The sequence below is a fragment of the Alternaria atra genome (assembly GCF_907166805.1).
Source record: "Alternaria atra isolate CS162 genome assembly, contig: 21, whole genome shotgun sequence".
Lineage (NCBI taxonomy): Eukaryota > Fungi > Ascomycota > Dothideomycetes > Pleosporales > Pleosporaceae > Alternaria > Alternaria atra.
Genome location: NW_025091319.1, coordinates 6,436,247 through 6,458,041, shown reverse-complemented (window position 1 = coordinate 6,458,041; position 21,795 = coordinate 6,436,247). Strand labels below are relative to the sequence as shown.

The window sequence follows — 21,795 nt, the reverse complement described above, 5'->3', positions numbered from 1 at the left end:
CGACAATTGCACGCCTCTTTATCCGATTCGCTGTGAACTTCCCCGCTTTGCCAAGCCATCCGACATGGTTCACATCTCGCGCGTCACACTGGCAGCGATTGCGGTCTTGCTCACGAATATCTCTTTTGGGGCTGCTGAGACTGGAACTGTTGTGCACCTTCATCAGAGGATGGGTCCAAATGATGAACCAAGGGCAAGTGCATCAACCTCCGGTGTGCAACCATCATGCGCCCCAGTCGCCGGCCCGGAGAAAGACAATGTCAAAAGAGATGCATCCCAGTCAGGCCAGGATGGCACCCCTTTAGCAGAGACCGTGTCAAAGGATACCAGAAAGCGTACCAAGAGAGACGAAGATATCCCCAAAGCATATCTTGTCAGTACCGTGGACGGCATAACACAAGCTCAATACGAGGAGTTCGCCAAGAAACCACCACTTGGTGACAAGCAGGGCGACATAATCGCTTTCGAGGGACTCGAGTGGGTTTCTTGCCAATATCTAAATCTCACTGATGCTGAAGCTGCTATCGTCCGCGAGGACCCCATAATAGCATGGGCCGAGCCGATCACTGAAGAGGCTGGCGAGGCGCTCGTCATTCCTCAGCACAGCGCTACGAATTCACTATACACCAGGGCCATGTTGCCTCAATCACTCAACCAGAGAGACGATAGTGCGGCTCATCTCAGGTTACTTTCAGCCAGGAACCAGAGGAACGATCCGGCACAGCTACCGAACTATGTCTTCGAACCTTCTCTTGGGCAAGGTCAAACTATCTATGTCCTTGATAGTGGTTATCGTAAGAGTCACCAAGAATTTGATGCGTCGGAGCGCGAGGTTCGGGACTTTGTCGTCCCTAACCGACACACACTCGCTGGAATCCCACTTAGTGATGACCAAAAGGGACCAGAGGATATGACGGATATCAATGGTCATGGAACGATGGTTGCAAGTGTTGCAGCTGGATATGTCAGTGGTGTGGCTTCCAAAGCAAATCTTGTTGTGGTGAAGATGAGAAACTCAGCTAAGAACCCAAACAACCCAAGTAACCCTAACCTTCTACCACGAGGTGTTACGGACTCGGCACTAGAGTTCGCTTTCGCGTGGACAATCGATGATATCAGGCGCCAAAGACTCCAGAATACCGACCCTAATGCGAGATATATCATCAATCTATCCTATGGTAAGTAATGCCGTTCATAAACCTTATGGCGAACCATACTGACCGAATGTTTAGGCTGGATCAAAGATCAACACCAGGGTAAGATCAACATAATGCAGCGTGCACTCACAAAATGTAAGGAAAAAGATATTACGCTCGTTGTCGCCGCAGGTAACGACGGAGCATCCCGCACTCTGGATTCCCTCGTACCGCAAGCCTTTGGTACCGATGATAGGTTCAGCATAATCACTGTGGGTGGCGTAGACCAGGCTGGTAAATACTACAGGGATACAATCCAAGGCAACGGCCAAGGTGGTCAGGTCGATATCTACGCAGACGCAGTCCAAGTTGTTGCTGCGAAGCATGATGGAGATGATGGCGCCACTAAGCCGTCGGATGGAACGTCTGCTGCTGCCCCAGCCATAGTAAGTACTCGTTATCTTCTTCAACCTCACACGAGATGCTAACGACGACAGGCCGGACTCGCTGCATACCTCTTCAGTATTCCCGAACTGCGCAGCAACTGGCACGATGGCAGTGTACCGACAGACATGAAGGCGTTCATGCTGAAGAATGCCGAAGTCAGGAACGACGATCCTTTCAACGAAGACGACACGTTTCCGGTCTCACCACAGCCTGAAAAGGATAGTCTTAAAGTGCCATACAACCTAGCGCTCAATCAGTACGATAGTCTTTTCCACCCGAATCATCATGAAACTAACTTGAGCTTAGACTTTGCGATCTCCCAGACGCGTCTGCGAAGCGTTCCCTCTTTACAAAAAGAGCTCCTACTCCTGAGCAGTCGGTTCCTGGCCGCCCGATCGTCGAAAACGGTGCGGTTACTAACGAGGATTTGAAGAACGTTCGTGACACTCTACACAAACCGACTACTATAATCGTCTGACAATACCACAGGAAATTTGCAACGTCCACAATCGCCCGGCCGAGTCCGAACCAGAGCCACAACCAGACTCGCCACCGCCACCTCCTCCAAACACAGCATCGTGCAAAGTTCTTGAACAGGGCTTGGGCGGCGGTAAATGGGAGGTCACCGGATCGGGCTGGGGTGACGAAGCTTCGCTCAAGGAGAAGTTTGGGGACGATTCGTTCAGCTTCACTGGTGGAGATACATTCACCGCAACGTTTTTGAGTGGCATGAGCGCGGGAGATATTGAGAATGCTGTGAGGGAGATGTCGGGTATTGGTGATGTGACTTGTACTACTTAGAAGGTGTTTGAGAAGAGATGGTGCGCATGATGGTATGGCTTATATGGCGTCGGCGGTGTCTGGTGAATAGGTTGTGCAAGCACATAGTCGGCTGGCACGATATTTCTACAGCTTTTGCTTTCACATATTGTCTTCGATCCACTAGTTTGCAACTTAGCCTTTGCGACAGCTCCAGCTGTTTGCCTTTCTTGTCTCATCCTTTCGAGCGACGGAAAATCCGACTCGCTCGGCGGTTGATACTCCGGTGCCGAGTGCAAATCAAACCCCGGACTATGCGGGGACTCCGCACCGGCTACATCTTTTGATGCTATCTCCGCATATCTAACGTCTTTCAATTGCAAACGTTGAACTAGCCTTCAGATAGCGTTGCTAACCCTGTTGTGACACGTTTTCGAGATGATATCTTCCGGTGGCGCCGTAGATCGTATCCAGGTACCGGTATAAGAACTGGACACTTGGCGCAATGTCTAGCATAGTGTCATCCAGACTGATCCACCAGTTCCTGAACCATCTCTTTGGTAATAGTTGGTTGGAGGATCTAAGCAGTACCAACCGTCATGATGTTTCAACAATCATTCCTTCATCTTCTAAGCTTCAGCCTCGCTGCCTCGGCGCTACCACAAAGTCTCTCCGAGAGACATGCAAATTCAGCTGCAAGAGCGACCGTACCTACCATCTGGGTAGCAGGTGACTCTACAACCGCTCCTGATGGCGGTCACAACGGTACAGAAGGCTGGGGACAATACCTCCAGTACTCGTTCGGTGCCAACGTTCGCGTAAACAACTCCGCTTATGCCGGACGATCCGCGCGCTCGGTACGTCTCCTCCTCCTTCTGCAGCATGAAATGGTAAGAAGACCGAGCTAATCCACAGCAAACATAGTTCACACGTGAAGGCCGTTTCGACAGAATAGCCCAAGCCATCCAACCCGGAGATTGGGTAGTCATCGAATTCGGCATCAACGATGCGGCCACGCTCACGAATGGCTCGACGAGCTCAACAGGGGACAAGGGTAGACCGTCTTGCCCAGGAGTAGGCAACGAAACATGTACAGTGACGTTCAAGTAAGTCATAAAACAGTAAATACCACCCAGCTGCGATCACTAACATCCCTGCTCTCACAACAGCAACGTCACAGAAACCGTCTACACATTCCCCCACTACATCAAAACCGCAGCATCCACCTTCCTCTCCCTAGGCGCATCCGGTATCATCATCTCGGAGCAACTCCCCACCAATGTTTGGGAGTCTGGTACTTATACGTTCAAACCTTCAAGGTTTGCTTATTACGATATGTACGTGACATGGCTGGTTTAGTTGTACCTCTAGAGCAGACTAACACCCTACGTAGGCTATCCGTCCTCGAACTCGGTGGTCCTGCAGCGCATGTGTACTTTGTGCAGCATGGAAGTTACGCCGCGCAAGCCCAAAAGCTGCTAGGCAAGGAAGTGATCGACAAGGAGTATCCGATGGATCACACGCATACAGCGCCGTTTTTGGCGGATGTGGTAGGTTCTCTCCCTCTTCTTCTTCTTCTTCTTCTTCTTCTTCTTCTTCTTCTTCTTCTTCTTCTTCTTCTTCTTCTTCTTCTTCTTCTTCTTCTTCTTCTTCTTCTTCTTCTTCTTCTTCCTCGTCTCCCACATGAATCTATCTGTCATGTTATTTGATGCAGTGATCTTTGAACTAATCCATACAACAGCATAGCCAGGCTTTCGTGCTGGGCTTGAAGTGTGGGACTAGTCCGTTGGCGGGATTGGTGGTTAATGCTACTGCGAGGATTGAGATGAAGAGGGGAAGTTGTTTGCCAGCTAATGCTACGCTGCCGATTTAGATGTTTTATGTGTGGAGGACTTTGGAGGAATACATGAGTTGCTATAGCATAGTTTTGAGAAGAAGAAGCGAGAAGGCGAGCGCGCCATTCTCATCATTAGCTATGATTGCTATTTAGATTCTCCATGAACATGGATCGGCGAAAGGTGCATTTTGGTGATGCAGCAAAATTACTTATGTTGAGAATAGAGATAGTACAAGTGAAGAGCGGAAGATACCGGCCATTAAATCGAGTTGTGACCTTTTAAAATTGGAGATCTATGCTTTTGGAGTAAAAGGAGTGAAGAGCAGAAGTCAGGATGTGAGCAAGAGGGTGCTGTATATAGAAAATTAGAGACTGAGCAACATATCAAGAATCTTTAAGAAGGTAAGCACGCAGCTCCCATGAATTTAGCGCTGTTGATTTTGTGCTTCGAAGAAACATCCGTAGATGCTGCAAGGATTTTGGTGTTGCAGTGAATTCCCTCGTGCCCAGAGTTTAGACAACAGAGCAGAAGAGAACATATGGCTGTGACCTTGATACTTTGAGAGTTTTGGGCGCACTCTTAGAGAATGGATAGTTAGAAGTGGAAGCAGAAGGATGAATGGTTTTTATGTGGCGAACAAGAGACCGAGTACAATTCGAGACATTTCGAAGGAGTCGAGCGCATATCTCTCATCGCATTGTCTGGGACTGTTTTTGATTTATGATAACATGAACGGGAGCTCGCTTGATTTTGGTGGAACGGGGCAACGTGTTGAGAATTTTGAAAAAGGGCGAGAAGGGAGTAACAGCCATAGGAGAGACTTCATAAAAATTTAAAAGACTGGACTGCTTTCAGATGCAGTGTGAAAAGATGTAAAGGAAGAAGTCAACAGCGCTCCTATATTCAAAGTTTAGTGCAAAAAGATCATAGATAATACCGGAACATGAGGAACGAGAACGAAAGACGTCACGAATAGCCATTAAAGGTGCAAAAAGGATTCTTGATGATGACAATTGATATCATTACGCATTACTCTCAACAGCCTCCATCTCTGGCTATCATACAAGCTTCTCTTAATCTGATTACATGGCTCATAGGCCTCATCTATTATGTTTACATGTCCAACAATGCTGCAGTAGCATTGTTCATCTCCAATCATATCGCTACAGTAGCGAACAGATTTAACCAGCCTGGTACAGACCGAGAGCGACAACGTGAGGGTTGATCATGCTCAAGTTGAAGGGAGTAAGGAATGGGTTCGCGTCGGTAAGAGCAACGAACATGGTGTCGTTGACAGCTGGGTCGCCCTGGTAAACCTCACCAGCGGGCTGGTAGGTGTAACCGGTGTTGTTGCCAGTAATCTCAAGAGGAGTGTAGGTCAAGTTGAGCTGCGAGACCCAGGCAACGAAGACAGGGGCGCCAGCAGTGGTGTCAGTGACGTAGGAGTTGTTGGGGCCGACAGCCTGGCCGGGGTTCTCCCAGGTCAAGTTGACGAGCTTGCCGGGGAAGGAGAGGGGCTCGGAGCGGTTGCGAGCAATGGCAGGGCCGCAAGAGTAGCCGGGATGCTCAGTACCGTTGATGTTTACACAGCTCTCATCAGCGGGAATGGTAGAGTCGGCGGGGTCAGAGATACGGTCGCCGGCAACCTCGTGGGGCTTGGTGTCGTTAGGTGAGAAGCGGTTGGGGTTGGGCTGGTTGTCAATGAACAGAGCCGGGAAGTTTTGCCATGCGAGACGGGTAGTGTTCTCCGGGCAAGAGCTAATGTAAGGAGCGAGGAAGGTCCACTGCCATGACTGGGGAATACCAGTCTCGAACCATACGGGCTGAGGAGGAAGGCCAAGCATCTGGCGGAAAGAGATTTGTTGGCGGGCCTCGGTAGCGATCGACTGAGACAGGAGGTTGGCAACCTCACGAGCATCCATGTGGGCAAGGAAACCCCAGACACCAGACTCACCCCAGCGAGTGACCTTCATGTTGAAGTCAATGAACTCACGGACGGTGCGGTAAGGGTAGTTGTAAGTGCACTGGGGAGGAGCAGTCTCGCCGAGCATGTTGGTAAGAAGAGTGGCGTGGCCAGTCTCTTGGATAGCCATGAAGGCAATGTAGGCGCGGTCCTCAGCAGTGAGACCGGCGTCGAGGAAGTCCTGCTCCGAGAAGACGGCAAGACCGTTGTTGAACAAGTCGAGCTCGATCCACTCCTGGTACAGACCGAGGGTGATGGACTCGTAGTCGAAATCGCTGTTTACCATGTAGCGGGGCTCAGTACCGTTGGTACCAAGACCACCAGCAGGCATGTAGGGGATTGGCATAGGGTCCTGAGGCTTGCCGTTGGTGTTGTAGTAGGTAGCCGTAGGGTTCGGTGGCAGAGGAGCGATGGCAGTGCCAATAGTGGTAGGCGCCTTCTCAGCTCCAGTGGTGGTGGGAGTACCCTCGTATGGTCCATGGCTAGTGGCGCCAGTGACATCTGAGCTCCTGCGGGGAGGAGCTGAGCCAGGTGCGGTGGGAATAGCAGCAACCTGGGAGTCAGGACCAAAGACCGAAGCGGGAGTGGCGTCTGGCATAAAAGTAACGGAGAAGCTGGCATCCGCGTTGGTGTAGCCTGGGACATCACCAGTCTGTTCCAGAGGAGGAACGCTGTAGCCGTCCTGAGGAGCAGGAGCGGCAGCAGCAAGAGCTGCGAGCATGGACGTGGTGAAGAGGCTCTTGGTCAACATCTTGAAGTCGATTGTCGGTTCGGAGTGTTGTGCGGCTGGAACAATTGGCGGCGTCTTGAATGGTTATATACGCGCATCAAGCATCAGTGACCGCATTGCGCCCACGCTGTTCCTACCGATTTCGAATCGATGACTACAAGCGACATCGCCCAAATGGGTTTAACAGCTATGATTTCATGACTGAACGGATACGGAAGTGCAGGCCGCAGATATCGAAAAGTCGGCCACGACATGGGAATCTCGGGACTGGCATCGGGAAGTATAAACGGGCGAATCAGAAGATGTGCTGCTAAAGGTTTGCCTGCTCAAAGCTCCTCAATGCCTGCTACAAAATCCTGGGCGCTGCGTGAACGCGTGCACACAGGGATCGTGTTTCCCAAGATTTGCCGCGTGCAGACGTGACGACGTGATGACATGGGTGGAGCTGTTTAGGTTTTGAGCCGCTAGCGCTCCCGCCCCGCAATAGATCAACAGAAACAACTAACAAACTGGGTTTATTCCAAGGCTTCGGACATGTCGCCAGTGCTCTTCCGGAGTAGTCTAACGCTTAAGCTTACATCCGGTTTACACTTCCTGCTGAGAAATCCAACGCATTCTCAACTTGTCGACACTCGCCTCCGCGGAATGGTAGCCTCGCGTGGCCACCCTAGTTATTCCAATCGCATGGTCGCCTCGGGCCCCCTGGTGAACATAAAAATCTGCAGGTACCGAAGCAGGCAAATCTCCGCTTGGCTGTTTACCGATACGGCCATGGAAGCGCTCTCCACGCATCCTGGGGCGTGTGGATCGAATCGAAAACGTGAAAAGCTTTGGCAGAAGAAATAATGTGCATCCTGCGCGATGGGCAAGGAAGATGGGGATTTCCGATGCAGCTTGCATGTCTAACCCCTACCTAAGCACACCGACGATGACGTTTGATCTACGCAACTTCCGCCGATTTTTGGCGAGCGGCAAACATCATGGTGCCACGCGAGATGATTACTGAAGAGCAACGTCAAAACAACGCATATCGTAGCCCTCAAAACGGTAAAATACAAGCTTTGATGCCATAGTTGAATTGTCATTATTTGCTGATGCAATTATTTCGCGCGCGACATCGGACCCCAATTTTCCCTTGGAGCGAGCTGGTAGCGGACGTATTTGCCCCTGTCGTGATCCTTACCTAGCTTCTCGTCAAAGTTGACCTCGAACTTGGTGTTGAGGTAAGCTGGCAGATCTTTTGCTGCTGTCGTCGCCGAAACATTATCGCTGTCTTGTGCGTTACTTTGCGCTCCAGGCGCCGGATCGACCGGTACTTGGACAGGTGCCATGTCGGCAGTTGACGTTTTTGTATACGCCGTTACGCTTGACTTTGCCAATATGGCATGGCCTGCGCTTCCTGCCTTGGGCAAATTCTTCAACGGCGCTCTTTGCCGCACCCATTCGAGCATGATGTGCCAAATATCCCTCCACGACGCGTCTGTTTTGATGGAGCCAGGCTTACAATGGCTCATTGTCACCCTAAACCCCGCATGTCGTAGTGCACCACGGAGTGCCGCCAACGGCGGTGCAGAACAGTGAACTATCTTGGCTACCGAACTTGGGATGAAAAAGAATGGGTGGTGGTCTATCTCTGCAGGATCGGACTTCGGAATGAGGGGATCTAGGACTTGAGTCTTTTGCGCCCCGTTTGACTTGTCCAACTTGGTGCCGAATGTGATCTCCTCCAAAGCTGTGTGTAGCATTCCTTCTATGCGATCCATGGTCGGATACGTCTGGCGGTCAACTTCATTCAGTTGCGCTAGTACTCTTTCGATAAATCCGACATTATGCAACGGCCCGCCGTACATTGGTCCTGACAGGTGGGTCTTATGACCACAATGCTCGCAGTGTTGGTCCGCGGACGGCCCCTGAGCAAAGCCATGCTTGTACATGGGGTCGCCGTTTTTATTCTTTGTGACTTTGTTACGTGCAAGGAATTGTGTAGTCCATGCACCGCAGCCACTTTCGCAGTGGTAGACGAGCATGGTTTTGCCGGCGAGCAGCTTAACGTCGTTGGGCGCTTTTCGCACCCTTACAAAAACTCGGAGATAGTAGTCGATGGAAAGGGACAGTAGCGGCTCTATGGCCATGCCGTATCGAGCAGCCGAAGATGCAATGGCATGCAGGACTAGGCGAAGTCCACCTTCGTGGCAGGGCTCACCCTTGAATGGCAATCCACCGTACTGCGAGTAGGTCTTCTCCAGGTAGCCGTGTGATGCAAAAATGGCAGAGTCGGTGCAGGTTACGCACAGCAGCCCGTCGTCGTTGATGGCTTGTATGGCCGAGTCGATGAAGGGGGCTGCAGTGCCGTATGGGTCGAGGTCGATCACATCATATCCTTTCTTGTCACAGAAGCTGTACATGTAGGCTATGGCATTGCCAGTGTTCGCTGTGATTGTCTCTTCGAGCTTGTTGTGCTTCACGTTGAGCTTGATGGAGTCGACGGCATTCTGGGACATGTCGTTTGCTGTAACGGCGGTGGCGAAGGGGATCTCTTGCGCATAACGAAGAGCACGAAGACCGGTCGCAGATAGAGCGTCTAGAATGCTGAAGGGTGGTTTCCAGGGCGTCCGTCCACCGTTCGGGCCAGCAATATCGTCTTGAATCGCTCCATCATCCAGATCTTGCTCGCTGTCACCATTCTCGAAGGTCTTCTGCTTCTTTGGTGGGACCGCGCCCTCCTCGTTACCGTTCTCTGCAAGCTTCCTCTTCTTAGACAAGGCGTCTTCCGTGCCAGAGGCTTCTGCCGCCCCATTCACCCCACTCGTGGTCTCTTCAGCCGCGCGACCCTCCTGTGCCCGTTGTCGCTTCCGCTCGTTCTTCTTCTTGAACTGCTCGTGCTTGTTCAGTTTCCGCTGTATCGAATCCTGACCAAACGTCTTGATGGCGAGTACACTCAGATCACGGTTGAACTGCTGTATAGGATTGTAGAAGACCTGCTGCTTCTGGGTATCCTCCTTGGACAGTTTTGGGTCGGTAGAGGTGGGGACGTCATGAGGCACGAGGATGTGCGCCAGACCTTCCTTGATGGTGGTGTATTCCTTGCCTTGGTGGCTGATGTATTGTCCAGCTTGCGGTGTTGCATCAATAGTTTGCGCAGTTGCGTCGGTCATGGGAACGTCGGAGGAAGCCATGGCGAGGGAAGTGTGGAATGCGCGTGGGAAAGAGCTACCGATCGCCCATGCTCTGTGGGGAAAGCTTGGAGGGGCTCGAGGTGCGCGTGAACAGCGTATCCAGAATGCGATCGAGGCCAGATTGAAGGTCGCTTGGAATGTAGGCCAAAGACGGAATATAGCTGTGGCTTGTGTAGAGAGTCACGGCGCATCCACGGACGTTGTCGCGTCGAGCTCCAAATTTTTGGCTTCGGAGTTAAGCTTAAATTTAGCGTCACCGCGCGACCCTCCAGGGCTTTCCCCGCCATGACTATCACTACTGAATCCATGTAACAAGCATACGAACCGCGTATTATGCAACTTCATAGTCTTAGTATGCATAATGGCGCAGTCAATATTCCAATATATGATCGCAGCAGAAACCGCTTATGGCGTGCATTGGCACTCCTCACAGACCAATAGGTGAGTGGCTGCCTGGAGCATGGCTGAGACTTGTGTTCCGTCTCACCGGCGGCCCCTTGACGCCTCATCTACAACCAAGTATCGTCTTTCTTTATTCTTCCCTATCATACGCTCTCACGATCACTCTCCACGTCTAGAATCGTCCTCTCTACAGTCGCACGCTTGGCATTCCGTCGCATTGTGTAGTATATCACCATGGGCAGGCCATCAGACCCCCCACCCAGCTACCGTGACGACCCCGAAGCAGTCTCCCTCCACACCACCCCCGACGACTACACCTACGATGACGCGCCCGAAATCTCGGGCCTCCCTCCCTCCTACACCGACAGCGAAGCAGGAAACAGCACCACCCCCTTACCAGATATCCCCATCCGCCACATCCCACCCCCAACCACACGAACCAACCACAACAGCCCGAGCTTCAAGCATGGCAAACCCGTCGTCACATCCACAATAAACGTCCTAGAACCCCTCTACGACACCAACCCTTCCGACCTCGAATCCGCCATCCAATCCTTCGCAAAAGTTGCCCCAGTCCCCCTCATCTACATAATGGGCACACACAAGGAAACCGTAAAGAAGGGCGACAAGAAAGAAACCCAGCACATCACCGACTTCCGCTTGGTAATAAACCTCCAACGCTACCTCCGTCCCAACTTCAACGATCACGACACCTCAACAATGTCCCTCACCACGGTCGAAAACAGCGAGAAAACGCACCGCGGCACGATCCTCAAATGCAGAGCTCCAGGCTCCAAACAAGATATCGAAGTAGGCAGCGCACCGAAACCAAGCTTGACTGAGTGGTGCCATAGATACTGTGCTTCACCGCGTGCACTCCGTATTTTCCGGTTGCGGCGCGTGGTAACGGGGCTGGATGAAGTGTATCTACGCAACAGAATCGAAGGAGTGATTCGAGCGACGAATTACCGGGGAAATATTGCTGTGACGTTTCCTGTAGAGGACAAGAATGTTGATTTCTACACGAGCTCCAAAGTGAATGCTTGGAGGCTTAAGAATTGGGTGTGTTGGATCTTTTACCTGACTTTTCTGTGGATTTTCAGCTGGCCGGTGCTTTTCTTTGCGACGAGGAGATATGCTGTTGTCAAGGCTGAGTGGCCCTTTTCGACAGTAGATAGTCAGAGGATTAAAGAGTACACGACGGTTAGTGAGGAGGAATGGGTTGCGAAGTGGCAGGTGGCTATTAGGAGGTTGGTACTTGATCGGTTTGAGGGGGAGGCGAATGAGGAGATGATGAGAGGCGTCATGGAGAGGGATGCTGACCCGCCTATGCCTGGGACGATTCGGACGGGGCATGCGGGTGTGGATAGTGCGGTGGGGGTTTTGACGCAGGGATTCCAGGTTGCGAGGGCCATTTCGGGAGGTGAGGGATTGGGTAGAGGATTACAGGGTGGATGGGGGTATGATTCTTGATTGTCACATGGGTCAGGAAGGAGTCGGAGTATTTTTATGATTTGGTTTCCCATGGCTGTTAGCATGCATGTAGCAGCCATCATTCATCTTGCATCTTACGTACTATCATACAATGTACGTCTTATCGCCATCTCAGCATCACTACCCCTATTTCCACTCCCAACACTCCTCCACTGTCCATTCAAAGTCATGAAACTTAACCACGGCACCAACTCCCAGCACCTCGGGCCTAAACGCAACCCCACAAGGCACGAACCCATCACCCACCCTAATCTCCCTCTTCCACTTCTCTACCTCTCCCTTCCCAGCATGCTCATCTTTCCACTCCCATCGCTCAACCGTCGTCTTCTCACCAGCCATCATGATACCCTGACAATACTGCCCCAATCTAACAACCACCCCCCTCACCCCCGCCGCATCAGCCTGACACCGCATAACAACACAAATCTTACTCCCTTCCTTATTCGTGCTCCTCACATCATCATCCCTCCACATCTCCTCATGCGTCTTCACCGCGTTTAGCGCAGGATGAAACCCATGTCCCACCTCCAATGTAAGCCCCGGAGCAATAGGATACATATCCCCCTCATCAACAGGAATATCCTTACTACCAACCGGATGCCGCGAGTCGATCCAGTGCGTCCATGTTGAGTGTGTGACGTTCTCCCACGTCTCTTCTTCAAGCTGCTTTTTGGATTTGCCGTGGTGGGGGCTGCTGGGTGGTAGGGTGATGGGTACAGAAGACGAGGTGCCGGAGAAGGCCCAGTCTAGGTGTTGAGGGTTTCCGCGGTTGGGGGATTGCGCTGAGGGGAGTGGGCTGGAGTCGGTACTATCTGGGTTCTTGAAGGATTTATAGATGCGGATGTCGACAAAAGTGTGGTTGGGGCTTGTTAGTACCAAGGTGGTTGTAGGCTCAAATTGGTGGGATGGCAGGTTCAGCGGGTTCTTGTGGGGGAGGTGGATCGAGTATGGAATATCAGTGTTTGGGGGCAGTGGGTAAGGGAGGAAGTAAATGTACTCGCGCTTGCTAATGTTGGCCGAACTGGGGTCTTGAAGGGTGGGGATGGGGCTGTGGGATGCTGATATGATAGCAAATGAGGTATCAGCGGCTTCTTGTGATTTGTTCGCTTGGAGGGAAGGCAAAGTACCCTCGCTGTCTGGTAAAGATGTCATGTCGTTGGTTGTGATTTCTGGGGGCGTGTAGATGATATCGTCGGAACTGGAGTTTGATTGATCGCTGAGATCACCCGATGCTTCGATTGCGAGTAATGCTTCAGTAGCGTTTGCCTGTGTCGCGACGAGTTGGTCCTTGTTCTTGAGTACCATTGTGGATTTGAGTCTTGCTTCTTTTGAGAGGGAAGATACGGAGAGACAAACAGTTACCGTAGTGGACCTGCAGTAGCTAGCTAGCCGTGAGAACCGAGATACGAAAGAAACGACGAGATGATTAATAGATGAGCGATTGAATGATTCAGATGAACAAAAAGAGAAGTAAAAAAATCGTGTCTGGTAAATAGTATAGATGCAGAAAGGATATGATTGGGAATATGGGAATATCAAAACAAAGGAAGCTGTGAACAAAACATAAGACTAGGGGGCGCGCGAAAAACCTACCTTTGCTGATCGTGAGAACGAGTAAGTTCCTAGAGGCTTACCGCACAGTATGCGAATCAGATGCTTGATCTACTTCTAGTCGATGTTGGTACTTTGTTGTGAGGTGAGATTTATGGCGATGGAGAGAGGTTGAGGTGGAGGTGGGGTATGCTATCATAGCAACTGGAACCCCACTAAGCAGCAGCGTCCCTTTACTCAGAAGCGCTTAACACCAATAAGACATGAGGTGAGCGATAAATTGATCTAATCTTTGGTGAATGTCGACCGAGCTAGGGAACCTCGATCGCGGATGTTGCCAGAGCCGTATATTTGTTAGCCGATGGAATTTGCTCGATGCGGGCTAACAACGTTTCTTGGGGCCTCTCAATGTGCTATGTGAATGTATTGAACCGCGGAAATTGAAAAATCTTGGATCAGGTAGATGAAGCTATGTTCCTTTACCAAGGACAGTCGAATCACTCAAAAATCACATCGGCAAGGATACGAGAATATGGTCAGTAGCGAAAAGGAAGATCCTGTGATGGGGAAAAGATGAGATAGATAACGGGAGGCACGGCTTGCATTTTGCAAAACTAGGTATCATTCACATGCTGTCATTTATTTTGACAGACCTAACCATGACGCCGCCCATGCTGGGAAAGCCCACGCTGGGAATACCCATTGTCGAATCGTAATCCTGACTTTTGTATTGTCGTAAGCCATAGCAAAGAACCAAACAGCTACTTTAGCGTGTAGCTTATTTCTTCTTGGAGTCAGCCTCCTCGGCCTTAGCCTTGGCGCGCTTCTCCCGGACACCAACGAGGCGGGCCTCGGAGCGGGCCTCACGGAGCTTGCGGTAGGCGTTCTCGGTGGCCTCGTAGTTCTTGATAGGTCCCTCCTCGAACTGAGCAACGTTCTTGATGGGCAGGGCAGCGGCGGTGGATTGGACGAGGTTGTCAGCGCTCTTGGCGGCCTTGACGTCCTCGGCGGAGGCATCACCCTGCTTGGTCTTGCCGTTGCGGCGGGGGAAGAGGATGAGGCGCTTCCTGTACTCCTGGAGACGCTCGACGTTGGCCTTGAGGCCCTCCTCGGAGAGGTTCTGGCGGCGGGGGTCGACCGAGATACCGATGGTACGGGCGAACTTGCGGGGGATACCGGCAGCTGCTAGATGTTAGCAGCGTTATGCGCAATCGGAAGGAGCAAATGTACCCTTCAGCTCAACGAGAGAGAAACCACGGCCGGGACGGACACGGCGGTTGTACTTGACGGTAGGGCAGCGGACGATGGGCCTGAGCTTGTCGACGGGCCTGGGGGCTACCTTCGCAGCCTTGGCAACACGAGCATTGCGTCTGGACTTCTTCTTGCCAGGCTATTGCACTGTCAGAAATCTGCACACAGGCGCCACTACTCTCAGCGACGTGAGAGGGGAATTACCTGGTCGAAGTGCACGCGGACATAGCGTTGCCTGAGAAAAATTAGCACAATGCCACAACGTGCCCTGTCGTCCAATTCGCAAACTCACCAGTCCTTGTGGAAATGGTTCTTCTGGATCTGCTGGTTGTGCTTGATCGCCATTGTGTCGAATTGTCTGCCCTAATCAGCCTTCGTTCTTCCCTCGAGTAGTCGTGGGGTAGCGCGCAGTGTCGACGGCGGTTTCGTTTGATTGTGCTCGTTCGAATGCGCGCCTTGGAAATGGCGAACGTACCTCGATGGCTGACCTGTTGGTTAGTTATCGTACGGCTGTCGGGGAAGAATTCTCGAAGTTCGGAGGCCAATTTCGATCTGGCCGCTTAGCGTGCGCGAACCGAGTTTCCGGCAAAACGTTGCGCCGACGTTAGCGTGATTGGCGGACAGGGTCTTGCGCTACAACACCATTGACAGTTCGATACTAGAGCTTTCATTTCAGATGGAAAGAACTACTCAAGCACGAGATGCCGTATCTTGGCTATTCTAATGCAGTCCTAGGTGGTCATCTCCACTATAACACATGGCTGTTTGCACAATATCTCACTTTTTTACTTTCTCGTAGAACTAGTTTGGCACAACAATAATTCTTTTCTTTGGATTGCAATTCTACATCGTAATCAGTTTATGGAGTCCCCTACGTATGGTATTCCTAGTAGCTAGATGAAGAGAAGATTGTCTACTAAACTGAACTAGAAGCCTTTATGCTTAGCATTCGCTATATCCAAGACATGGTCTTGCTTCGTTTCAAAACACGTATGCATCTTGGCTGCCAAAGAGCCTTTGGAGGCGGATAATGCGCATGTACATTGAGTTTGATCTGTCTAACTAATATCCCACACTTTCATCATATACACCTAAACCATGGTGTATCTTCTTCGACCATCATCCACCATCCATAAACAATCATAAAATGTCAGCCAACCTCAAAATCAGCAAGCTAGCTAGCGCCATGCTCAAATAGCAGCATTCGCCAGAAGGGTATCCAAACCAGAGTATTCAAAAGTACCAAAATCCCAGAATCATGAAATCGTAAACTTAATAAGCTTGATAACCCTGCCTCATATGGTCAGGATCTACTACTCTCGCAACAAGCCACCAATGCCGAGACCTACACCTTGATCGAGCCGTCCGCGTTTCGGCGGACTTGTTTGAGTGCGGAGATCCGCTGTCGAGGGCATGCGGCCTCGCTTTAGTTCGCCGGCACGGGTTAGGCCAGAGCCTTTCTTGACTTGGCCGAAGATTTTGCTTTGCACGAGGTTTGTTGGCTGGGCTGGCGGTGGGGCAGACATCATGCCTTTAGTGGGTGGTGCTCTTTGTAGGAGACTTCTCGCCATTTGACTGGCTTGGGACTCGGGCACTTCATCTTCTTCCCGGTCGGTAAACGCCTCTTCTTCATCGGCGCTGGATGCGGTGATGGTCGAGTTGCTGCTTTGACGACGTGTGTTGGATAATTTGGCCTGGTAGTGCGCTGGTGGTGCTGATTGGGGAATACTGGTTGGAACGAAAAGTGGCGGTGTGCGGGGTACCTCAGCGCGCGGGTACGCAGCTCTTCGGTTTGGTGTTTGTGGCAGCGAAGACATGGACTGTGCGCCTCGTTGGTGACTGAAGCGTGATTTGGGTATGTGTTGCCTGATAGGCGTTGTGGGAGCAGTAGCAACCTCTTGGCTCAGCATCTTGTCAGCCAGGAGAAGAGCTTCGAAGTTGTTCTGGCTTCTGCTTTCCTCAGAGAGGGAAGGTGGCACTTGATGGACGCGATTCCTGGGAGTTGGCTGATGTGGGGTTCCGTAATTCGACCGTGGTGAGGATTGCTCAATCTGCTCAAGAAGAGGTGCAATGTGATCGCGGTTCTTGCGAATCCTCGTCTTCAGTCGGTCGTTTTCATCTAGGAGGCTAGCAAGCTCGCCTTCTCGATGCTCTGTCAAACGTTTCTGCTGCTCAAGCATGTCACGAAGCTCCTCGTTCTCGCTCTGCAGCATCTGGTTCTGGCGGCCCATCTCTGATAGCATGACCGTGTTGGCTGCATTTGCCGACTCTTGATACGTCTGCTCTGGGGTGACCATGTTGTTCCGGCGCTTCTCTTCAGCTTGCTGCAAAACGTCTAGCTCTCTCTGAGCCATGGCAAGCTCGACAGCCATTCGGCTTGCAGATTCTTGACTCTCCATGACAGCCATGTTGTGTTGAAGCTTGTAGTGCGCTGCGGAGAGTCGCATGTCGCGTAGCGCATTAGATAGACTATTCACCATAGACCTTAGCTCCTCAGCAGAGGCGCTGTTGACCTGATCCTGCGGGTAGAGGCCTGCACCCATGTCTGTCAAAGCAGACGGTTGGTTGGGTAGCTTGCTGGTTGGTGGGGGAGATGTGAGCTGTGGGGTTGGAGGACTAGGCGTCCTCATTGCAGCACGAGTATTGGGAATTTGAGAAGAGGGCGGAGGGGTCATAGATGTAGTAGTTCGGGGTGCGGGGGAGGTAAACTTGACATTGTCTGGGGACGCGAGTTTTGACATGGCGAGTGCTGCCGACTCAGCAGGCGATGAAGAACAAAGCTTGGGCGGTGTTTCAGGATGCGCATTCTCGGTGGTGGGGATCAGTGAGTCCTGCGACTGTTGGTGCTGCGTTGCGTAGGAATCCATTCTGCCTCAGGCGCAATTGGCCTAAGCAGTGTGCGACACGTCAGGAAGATATCAAGGCTATGTTTGGTCGAGAAGATAGCGTGTGGTCGGGAAGAATTTTGCTTTGTCCAGTCCAACTCTGATACGCGGCAAGAGTAGAGTCAAAGAGCTTGAAAAGGTAGCGCTGGTGACGCGGTATAGCAGTGCTAGGCGACGAATACGATAACGGCGGTGACAGGGATGCGCGTCGGTGCGCGTTTGCCAAAGAGGTGTCGCGGGGGTTATGCGACCGTGATAGCGTGCAAACGGGAGTGAACAGGCGTTTGCAGAAGACGTGGCTCTTGCGGAGGGAAGTGTTGGGTGTGTGGAGGGACGATGTCGTCGGTGCGGAAGGCGCGTGGAGCGAGGTTGGAGGAAGGACCCGCCGGTTGTCCCTGCTCCACCAACCGGACGCTAGGCCCGACCTGTCAATGTAATGGAAACATGGACGCTCCCTCTGGTTTCACGGGGCAACGGTCGCCTCCCGCTCGCTCAGACGCTCATCTGCACCCGGCGCGGAGAATTGGCTGTCGAAAAGCAACCTGGCGACAAGCCGAGGACCCTTATTCTGGTTGGACGTGTGTTTCGCCTGTGCCGTGCAGTCTGCATGAACGACTTCCCAGCCCTTAGGCGTTGCATCGTATAGCGCGCGACACCATCACCATGGACCAGTCCTCGTCCATACCGCGCCCGTCTGGCATCCCCAGGCCGGCACCAGCGTCTCGACTGCCAGTGCTCAGACCCTCCAACAGCCACTCCCAGCTGCGCGCACCCGCGTCCACGGAGCAATTGCGCAAGAAGCCGTCTCTCTCGTCCATATCGCGCCCAACCACATCGACACTACAGAAGAAGTCGTCGAGAGCATCGCTCGCATACTCCAGCAACCCCCTGACATCATCGAATGCTCCTGCTCCTGCTCCTGCCAACTCGAGCTCCAACCGGACATCCATCGCTTCCTCGTCCACTTCCTCCCGTCGAGTGAGTGGAATTCCTAGCTTTGGCCAACGACGAACCTCGACCATCGCCCCGACTACCAATGACGCGCCTGTCTTCAAGCGACCATTTGCCCGTCCACCCTCGCGTCAGACGAATGCTTCGCGGCCCACATCCTCGTCAAACCCTGCCAAGGAGGATGATACACTGGGGAGCCTGGAAGGCTTCAGGTCAGCCTCGAGGGCATCCTCGCGAGCAAGTTCGAGGGCAGGGTTTCGGGACAATGAGCTCTCGCCCGAATCATTGGAGACAGCCATTGATGATCAGCTCATCAGTCCAGTAAAGCCGGAGAAGAGGAAGAGCCGGCCGTCACTTTCAGAAAGGACAATAGAGAGTCTGTCCCAGCTGCCATCGTCGCCAGCACCAGGTAAGGGAAGACGCCGGTCAAGCTTCTTCAATGCCGACAACAACATGCCTCCGCCAGTTCGATCAGCGTCAGCCATGTCCAACAGCAACGGCAGCAGGCCATCTACAAGTGATGGCGCCCCGCATCCCATCCCAGCTACACCAAAGCGGCTCGGTGTCCCCTCGAACAGACTGTCTATGACTGCACCTGGAAAAAGGAGCGTTAGTGCGAATGTCACCACGCCTGCTGCGACGCCCAGCAAACGTTCTTCAATCCTACAACCGATGTCAACTGTCAAGAAACAGCCATTGGCTCCGGCGCAAAACTTACAGAACACACCTAAACCACGCCCTTTGACGAACAGCAAGAGTCTCACTATGCGAACACCCAAATCTCGGCCGTCTCTGAACAATGTCTTTGGTCAAGCAATATCGCCTCCTGGAACCGCTACGTCCTCGCCGGTCCGAGATACCCCTGTGAAGAAGACACCCGATACCGTTCGAAGGATGCCAAGCTCTTCCACCGCCCTTCGCGATCAGATTGCGAAAGCGAGAGCCGCCAAGAAATCAAACGTTGAAGACGCACCAGCTGAAGCACCTCAAAAAGCCGCAAGCTCTTCCAACGCTCTGAGAGAACAAATTGCAAAGGCCAGGGCAGCAGCGAAGCAGCAAAAGACCGAGCCGACTAGAAATAACACACCTCCAACCGACATGATCATACCCGATCCTGCGGAGATTGCGACCTTTGACTTTGGCCTCGATGACGATCCCTTCAATCAGCGCTCCAAGGGCGGCAAGTCTGTGCTACGCAGACGCATCGATAGCGCTCGATCAGATGGCCGCTTAAATATCGCTGCAATGGGACTGAAGGAGATTCCTGATGACGTACTTTCTATGTATATATACGACCCCAACGATACCAAAGTGGCCTGGGGCGAGGTTGTCGACCTGTCTACTATCTTAGCTGCAGACAATGAGCTTGAGATACTTCCCGACAGCATGTTCCCTGATGTATCAGTTGAAGACATGGTCGATTCGGACGAGGCAGGACCTCAGTTTGGGGGAGTGCAGAGTATCGACTTTCACGGCAACATGCTGCGAGAGCTGCCCGTAGGCTTACGACGACTCACGCAGCTCTCAAAGTTGAACCTTGTGAGTTTTTAAATTCGCTCATAACTTACGATCGCTCATAACTAACATCGGCAGTCACGGAACAAGCTACCCATGGAAATGTTGGACGTCATCGCTCAAATACCGACTTTGCGGGAACTGAAGTTGGCCGAGAACGATCTCAGCGGAGACCTCTCTCCGGCACTATGTGACCTCGCAGCATTGGAGGTCCTTGAACTGCAGTCGAACAAGTTGACAAGCATACCTGCAGATCTACAGCGCCTGACGCAGTTACGGATACTCAACGTATCAGAGAACCAACTTCGGTCTATTCCTAACGAAGTCTTTTCTGCAACTCTCATTGAGCTTCAAGCACCGAAGAACCGTCTTGAGGGCGCACTTCTCAGCCTAGATTTAGTACCTCACTTGCAGGAACTGAATGTCGCACAGAACTCGTTGACATCCCTGTGCGATGGCGACTCGATCGATTTGCCTGCTCTTAAGACGCTCAATGTTTCCACAAACCGACTAACGTCGTTACCTGAAGTCTTTACCTGGGTTAGCGTAACCACGCTTTTGGTTGGGGAGAACAAACTTCCGGCTTTGCCGGAAGGGTTTGCGACGCTCCAACAGCTACGTACTGCAGACTTTACGGGCAACGACATTACTCAACTTGACGAGAAAATAGCTTTGATGGAGAATTTGGAACACCTCACAGTTGCAGCGAACCCATTGCGCGATCGCAAGTTCCTTACCATGGGTACTGATGAAATAAAGCGCGATCTGGCATCGCGACTACCAGCTACTGAGCTGCCAGCCGACGCGGATGAGGAGTTCGAGAACAGCGTCACCGAAGAGGCTCAGCCAAAATGGCAGCTTACACCGTCAGGCACACTAGACCTTGCAGACAAGAACATGTCTGAATTAGAGCTTGATGAAATCACCCTGGAGCTCTTCACTAACGGACTGCGGCAACTGCAGCTGCAGCGAAACAAGTTCGACATCATCCCGTCTATAGCAGCACAGTTCGAACACTTGACATTACTGGATCTATCCAGGAACAATATCGAGATTCCACTGTCAGCACCCATCGAACTTCCCCAACTTCGCGATCTTCGTCTTGCCAGCAACAAGATTAACTCTTTGACGCACCTGACGACGTATCTCACGGCGCCTCTGCTCGTAACACTAGACGTCTCGATAAATCGGCTAGCCGGTGCGCTTCCGACCCTCCACGTAACCTTTCCCTCGCTCACGACTCTTCTCGCGTCCGACAACAAGATCTCTGAAGTATCTGCCGACAGCTTGCAAAATCTCAGGATCGTCAACTTGGGCAACAACGATATTGATCGTCTGGAACCACGTATCGGACTGCTACAGGGCACATTAACAGGCTTTGAAGTGGAAGGGAACAAGTTCAGGGTACCCAATCGACAGGTCCTTCAAAAGGGAACGGATGCTGTGTTGACATGGCTCCGAGACAAGATTCCAAGGGAGAGCTGGAAGAGTGCAGATAGCGCTTCGACTGAGTTTTTTGATGCAGACGACGGGAGCTTCTGATTCTTGATTGTTATATATTAGGGTTATTGTTTCAAAGTTCTTGTATTTTCATGGCAACAAGGGGTTGTTTTAGAGTGCACTGGTGCGGCTTGACTTTTTTCGGATACACTGTAGCGTTTTATAATGTCTTCGTGTACACTATGTGCTCGATAGAA

The 21,795-nt window shown here is 52.0% G+C and overlaps 10 protein-coding genes across 10 annotated transcripts; 4 read left to right on the top strand and 6 right to left on the bottom strand.

The window, feature by feature from the left end:
* Positions 1–64: 64 nt before the first annotated feature.
* Positions 65–2,384, top strand: ALTATR162_LOCUS2609 (uncharacterized protein; the record flags this gene model as incomplete). Its single annotated transcript, XM_043310215.1, has 5 exons — positions 65–1,178; positions 1,233–1,582; positions 1,634–1,839; positions 1,890–2,019; positions 2,073–2,384. 5 exons carry the CDS (start codon positions 65–67, stop codon positions 2,382–2,384), a joined length of 2,112 nt encoding a protein of 703 aa, XP_043166150.1.
* Positions 2,385–2,944: 560 nt separating this feature from the next.
* Positions 2,945–3,701, top strand: ALTATR162_LOCUS2608 (uncharacterized protein; the record flags this gene model as incomplete). The annotated part of the gene is made up of 3 exons (XM_043310214.1): positions 2,945–3,199; positions 3,267–3,448; positions 3,512–3,701. The coding sequence occupies 3 exons, from the start codon at positions 2,945–2,947 to the stop codon at positions 3,699–3,701; spliced, it is 627 nt and encodes a 208-aa protein (XP_043166149.1).
* A 119-nt stretch (positions 3,702–3,820) lies between these two features.
* ALTATR162_LOCUS2607 (uncharacterized protein) lies at positions 3,821–4,042 on the bottom strand (the record flags this gene model as incomplete). Its single annotated transcript, XM_043310213.1, has 1 exon — positions 3,821–4,042. One exon carries the CDS (start codon positions 4,040–4,042, stop codon positions 3,821–3,823), a length of 222 nt encoding a protein of 73 aa, XP_043166148.1.
* A 1,319-nt stretch (positions 4,043–5,361) lies between these two features.
* On the bottom strand, positions 5,362–6,894 carry ALTATR162_LOCUS2606 (uncharacterized protein; the record flags this gene model as incomplete). Its single annotated transcript, XM_043310212.1, has 1 exon — positions 5,362–6,894. The coding sequence occupies one exon, from the start codon at positions 6,892–6,894 to the stop codon at positions 5,362–5,364; it is 1,533 nt and encodes a 510-aa protein (XP_043166147.1).
* A 1,079-nt stretch (positions 6,895–7,973) lies between these two features.
* ALTATR162_LOCUS2605 (uncharacterized protein) lies at positions 7,974–10,049 on the bottom strand (the record flags this gene model as incomplete). Its single annotated transcript, XM_043310211.1, has 1 exon — positions 7,974–10,049. One exon carries the CDS (start codon positions 10,047–10,049, stop codon positions 7,974–7,976), a length of 2,076 nt encoding a protein of 691 aa, XP_043166146.1.
* Positions 10,050–10,685: 636 nt separating this feature from the next.
* Positions 10,686–11,924, top strand: ALTATR162_LOCUS2604 (uncharacterized protein; the record flags this gene model as incomplete). The annotated part of the gene is made up of 1 exon (XM_043310210.1): positions 10,686–11,924. The coding sequence occupies one exon, from the start codon at positions 10,686–10,688 to the stop codon at positions 11,922–11,924; it is 1,239 nt and encodes a 412-aa protein (XP_043166145.1).
* A 147-nt stretch (positions 11,925–12,071) lies between these two features.
* Positions 12,072–13,250, bottom strand: ALTATR162_LOCUS2603 (uncharacterized protein; the record flags this gene model as incomplete). The annotated part of the gene is made up of 1 exon (XM_043310209.1): positions 12,072–13,250. The coding sequence occupies one exon, from the start codon at positions 13,248–13,250 to the stop codon at positions 12,072–12,074; it is 1,179 nt and encodes a 392-aa protein (XP_043166144.1).
* Positions 13,251–14,274: 1,024 nt separating this feature from the next.
* Positions 14,275–15,092, bottom strand: ALTATR162_LOCUS2602 (uncharacterized protein; the record flags this gene model as incomplete). The annotated part of the gene is made up of 4 exons (XM_043310208.1): positions 14,275–14,678; positions 14,727–14,886; positions 14,952–14,982; positions 15,040–15,092. The coding sequence occupies 4 exons, from the start codon at positions 15,090–15,092 to the stop codon at positions 14,275–14,277; spliced, it is 648 nt and encodes a 215-aa protein (XP_043166143.1).
* A 927-nt stretch (positions 15,093–16,019) lies between these two features.
* ALTATR162_LOCUS2601 (uncharacterized protein) lies at positions 16,020–17,614 on the bottom strand (the record flags this gene model as incomplete). The annotated part of the gene is made up of 2 exons (XM_043310207.1): positions 16,020–16,037; positions 16,097–17,614. 2 exons carry the CDS (start codon positions 17,612–17,614, stop codon positions 16,020–16,022), a joined length of 1,536 nt encoding a protein of 511 aa, XP_043166142.1.
* Positions 17,615–18,295: 681 nt separating this feature from the next.
* ALTATR162_LOCUS2600 (uncharacterized protein) lies at positions 18,296–21,640 on the top strand (the record flags this gene model as incomplete). Its single annotated transcript, XM_043310206.1, has 2 exons — positions 18,296–20,122; positions 20,177–21,640. The coding sequence occupies 2 exons, from the start codon at positions 18,296–18,298 to the stop codon at positions 21,638–21,640; spliced, it is 3,291 nt and encodes a 1,096-aa protein (XP_043166141.1).
* Between the last annotated feature and the right edge of the window lie 155 nt (positions 21,641–21,795).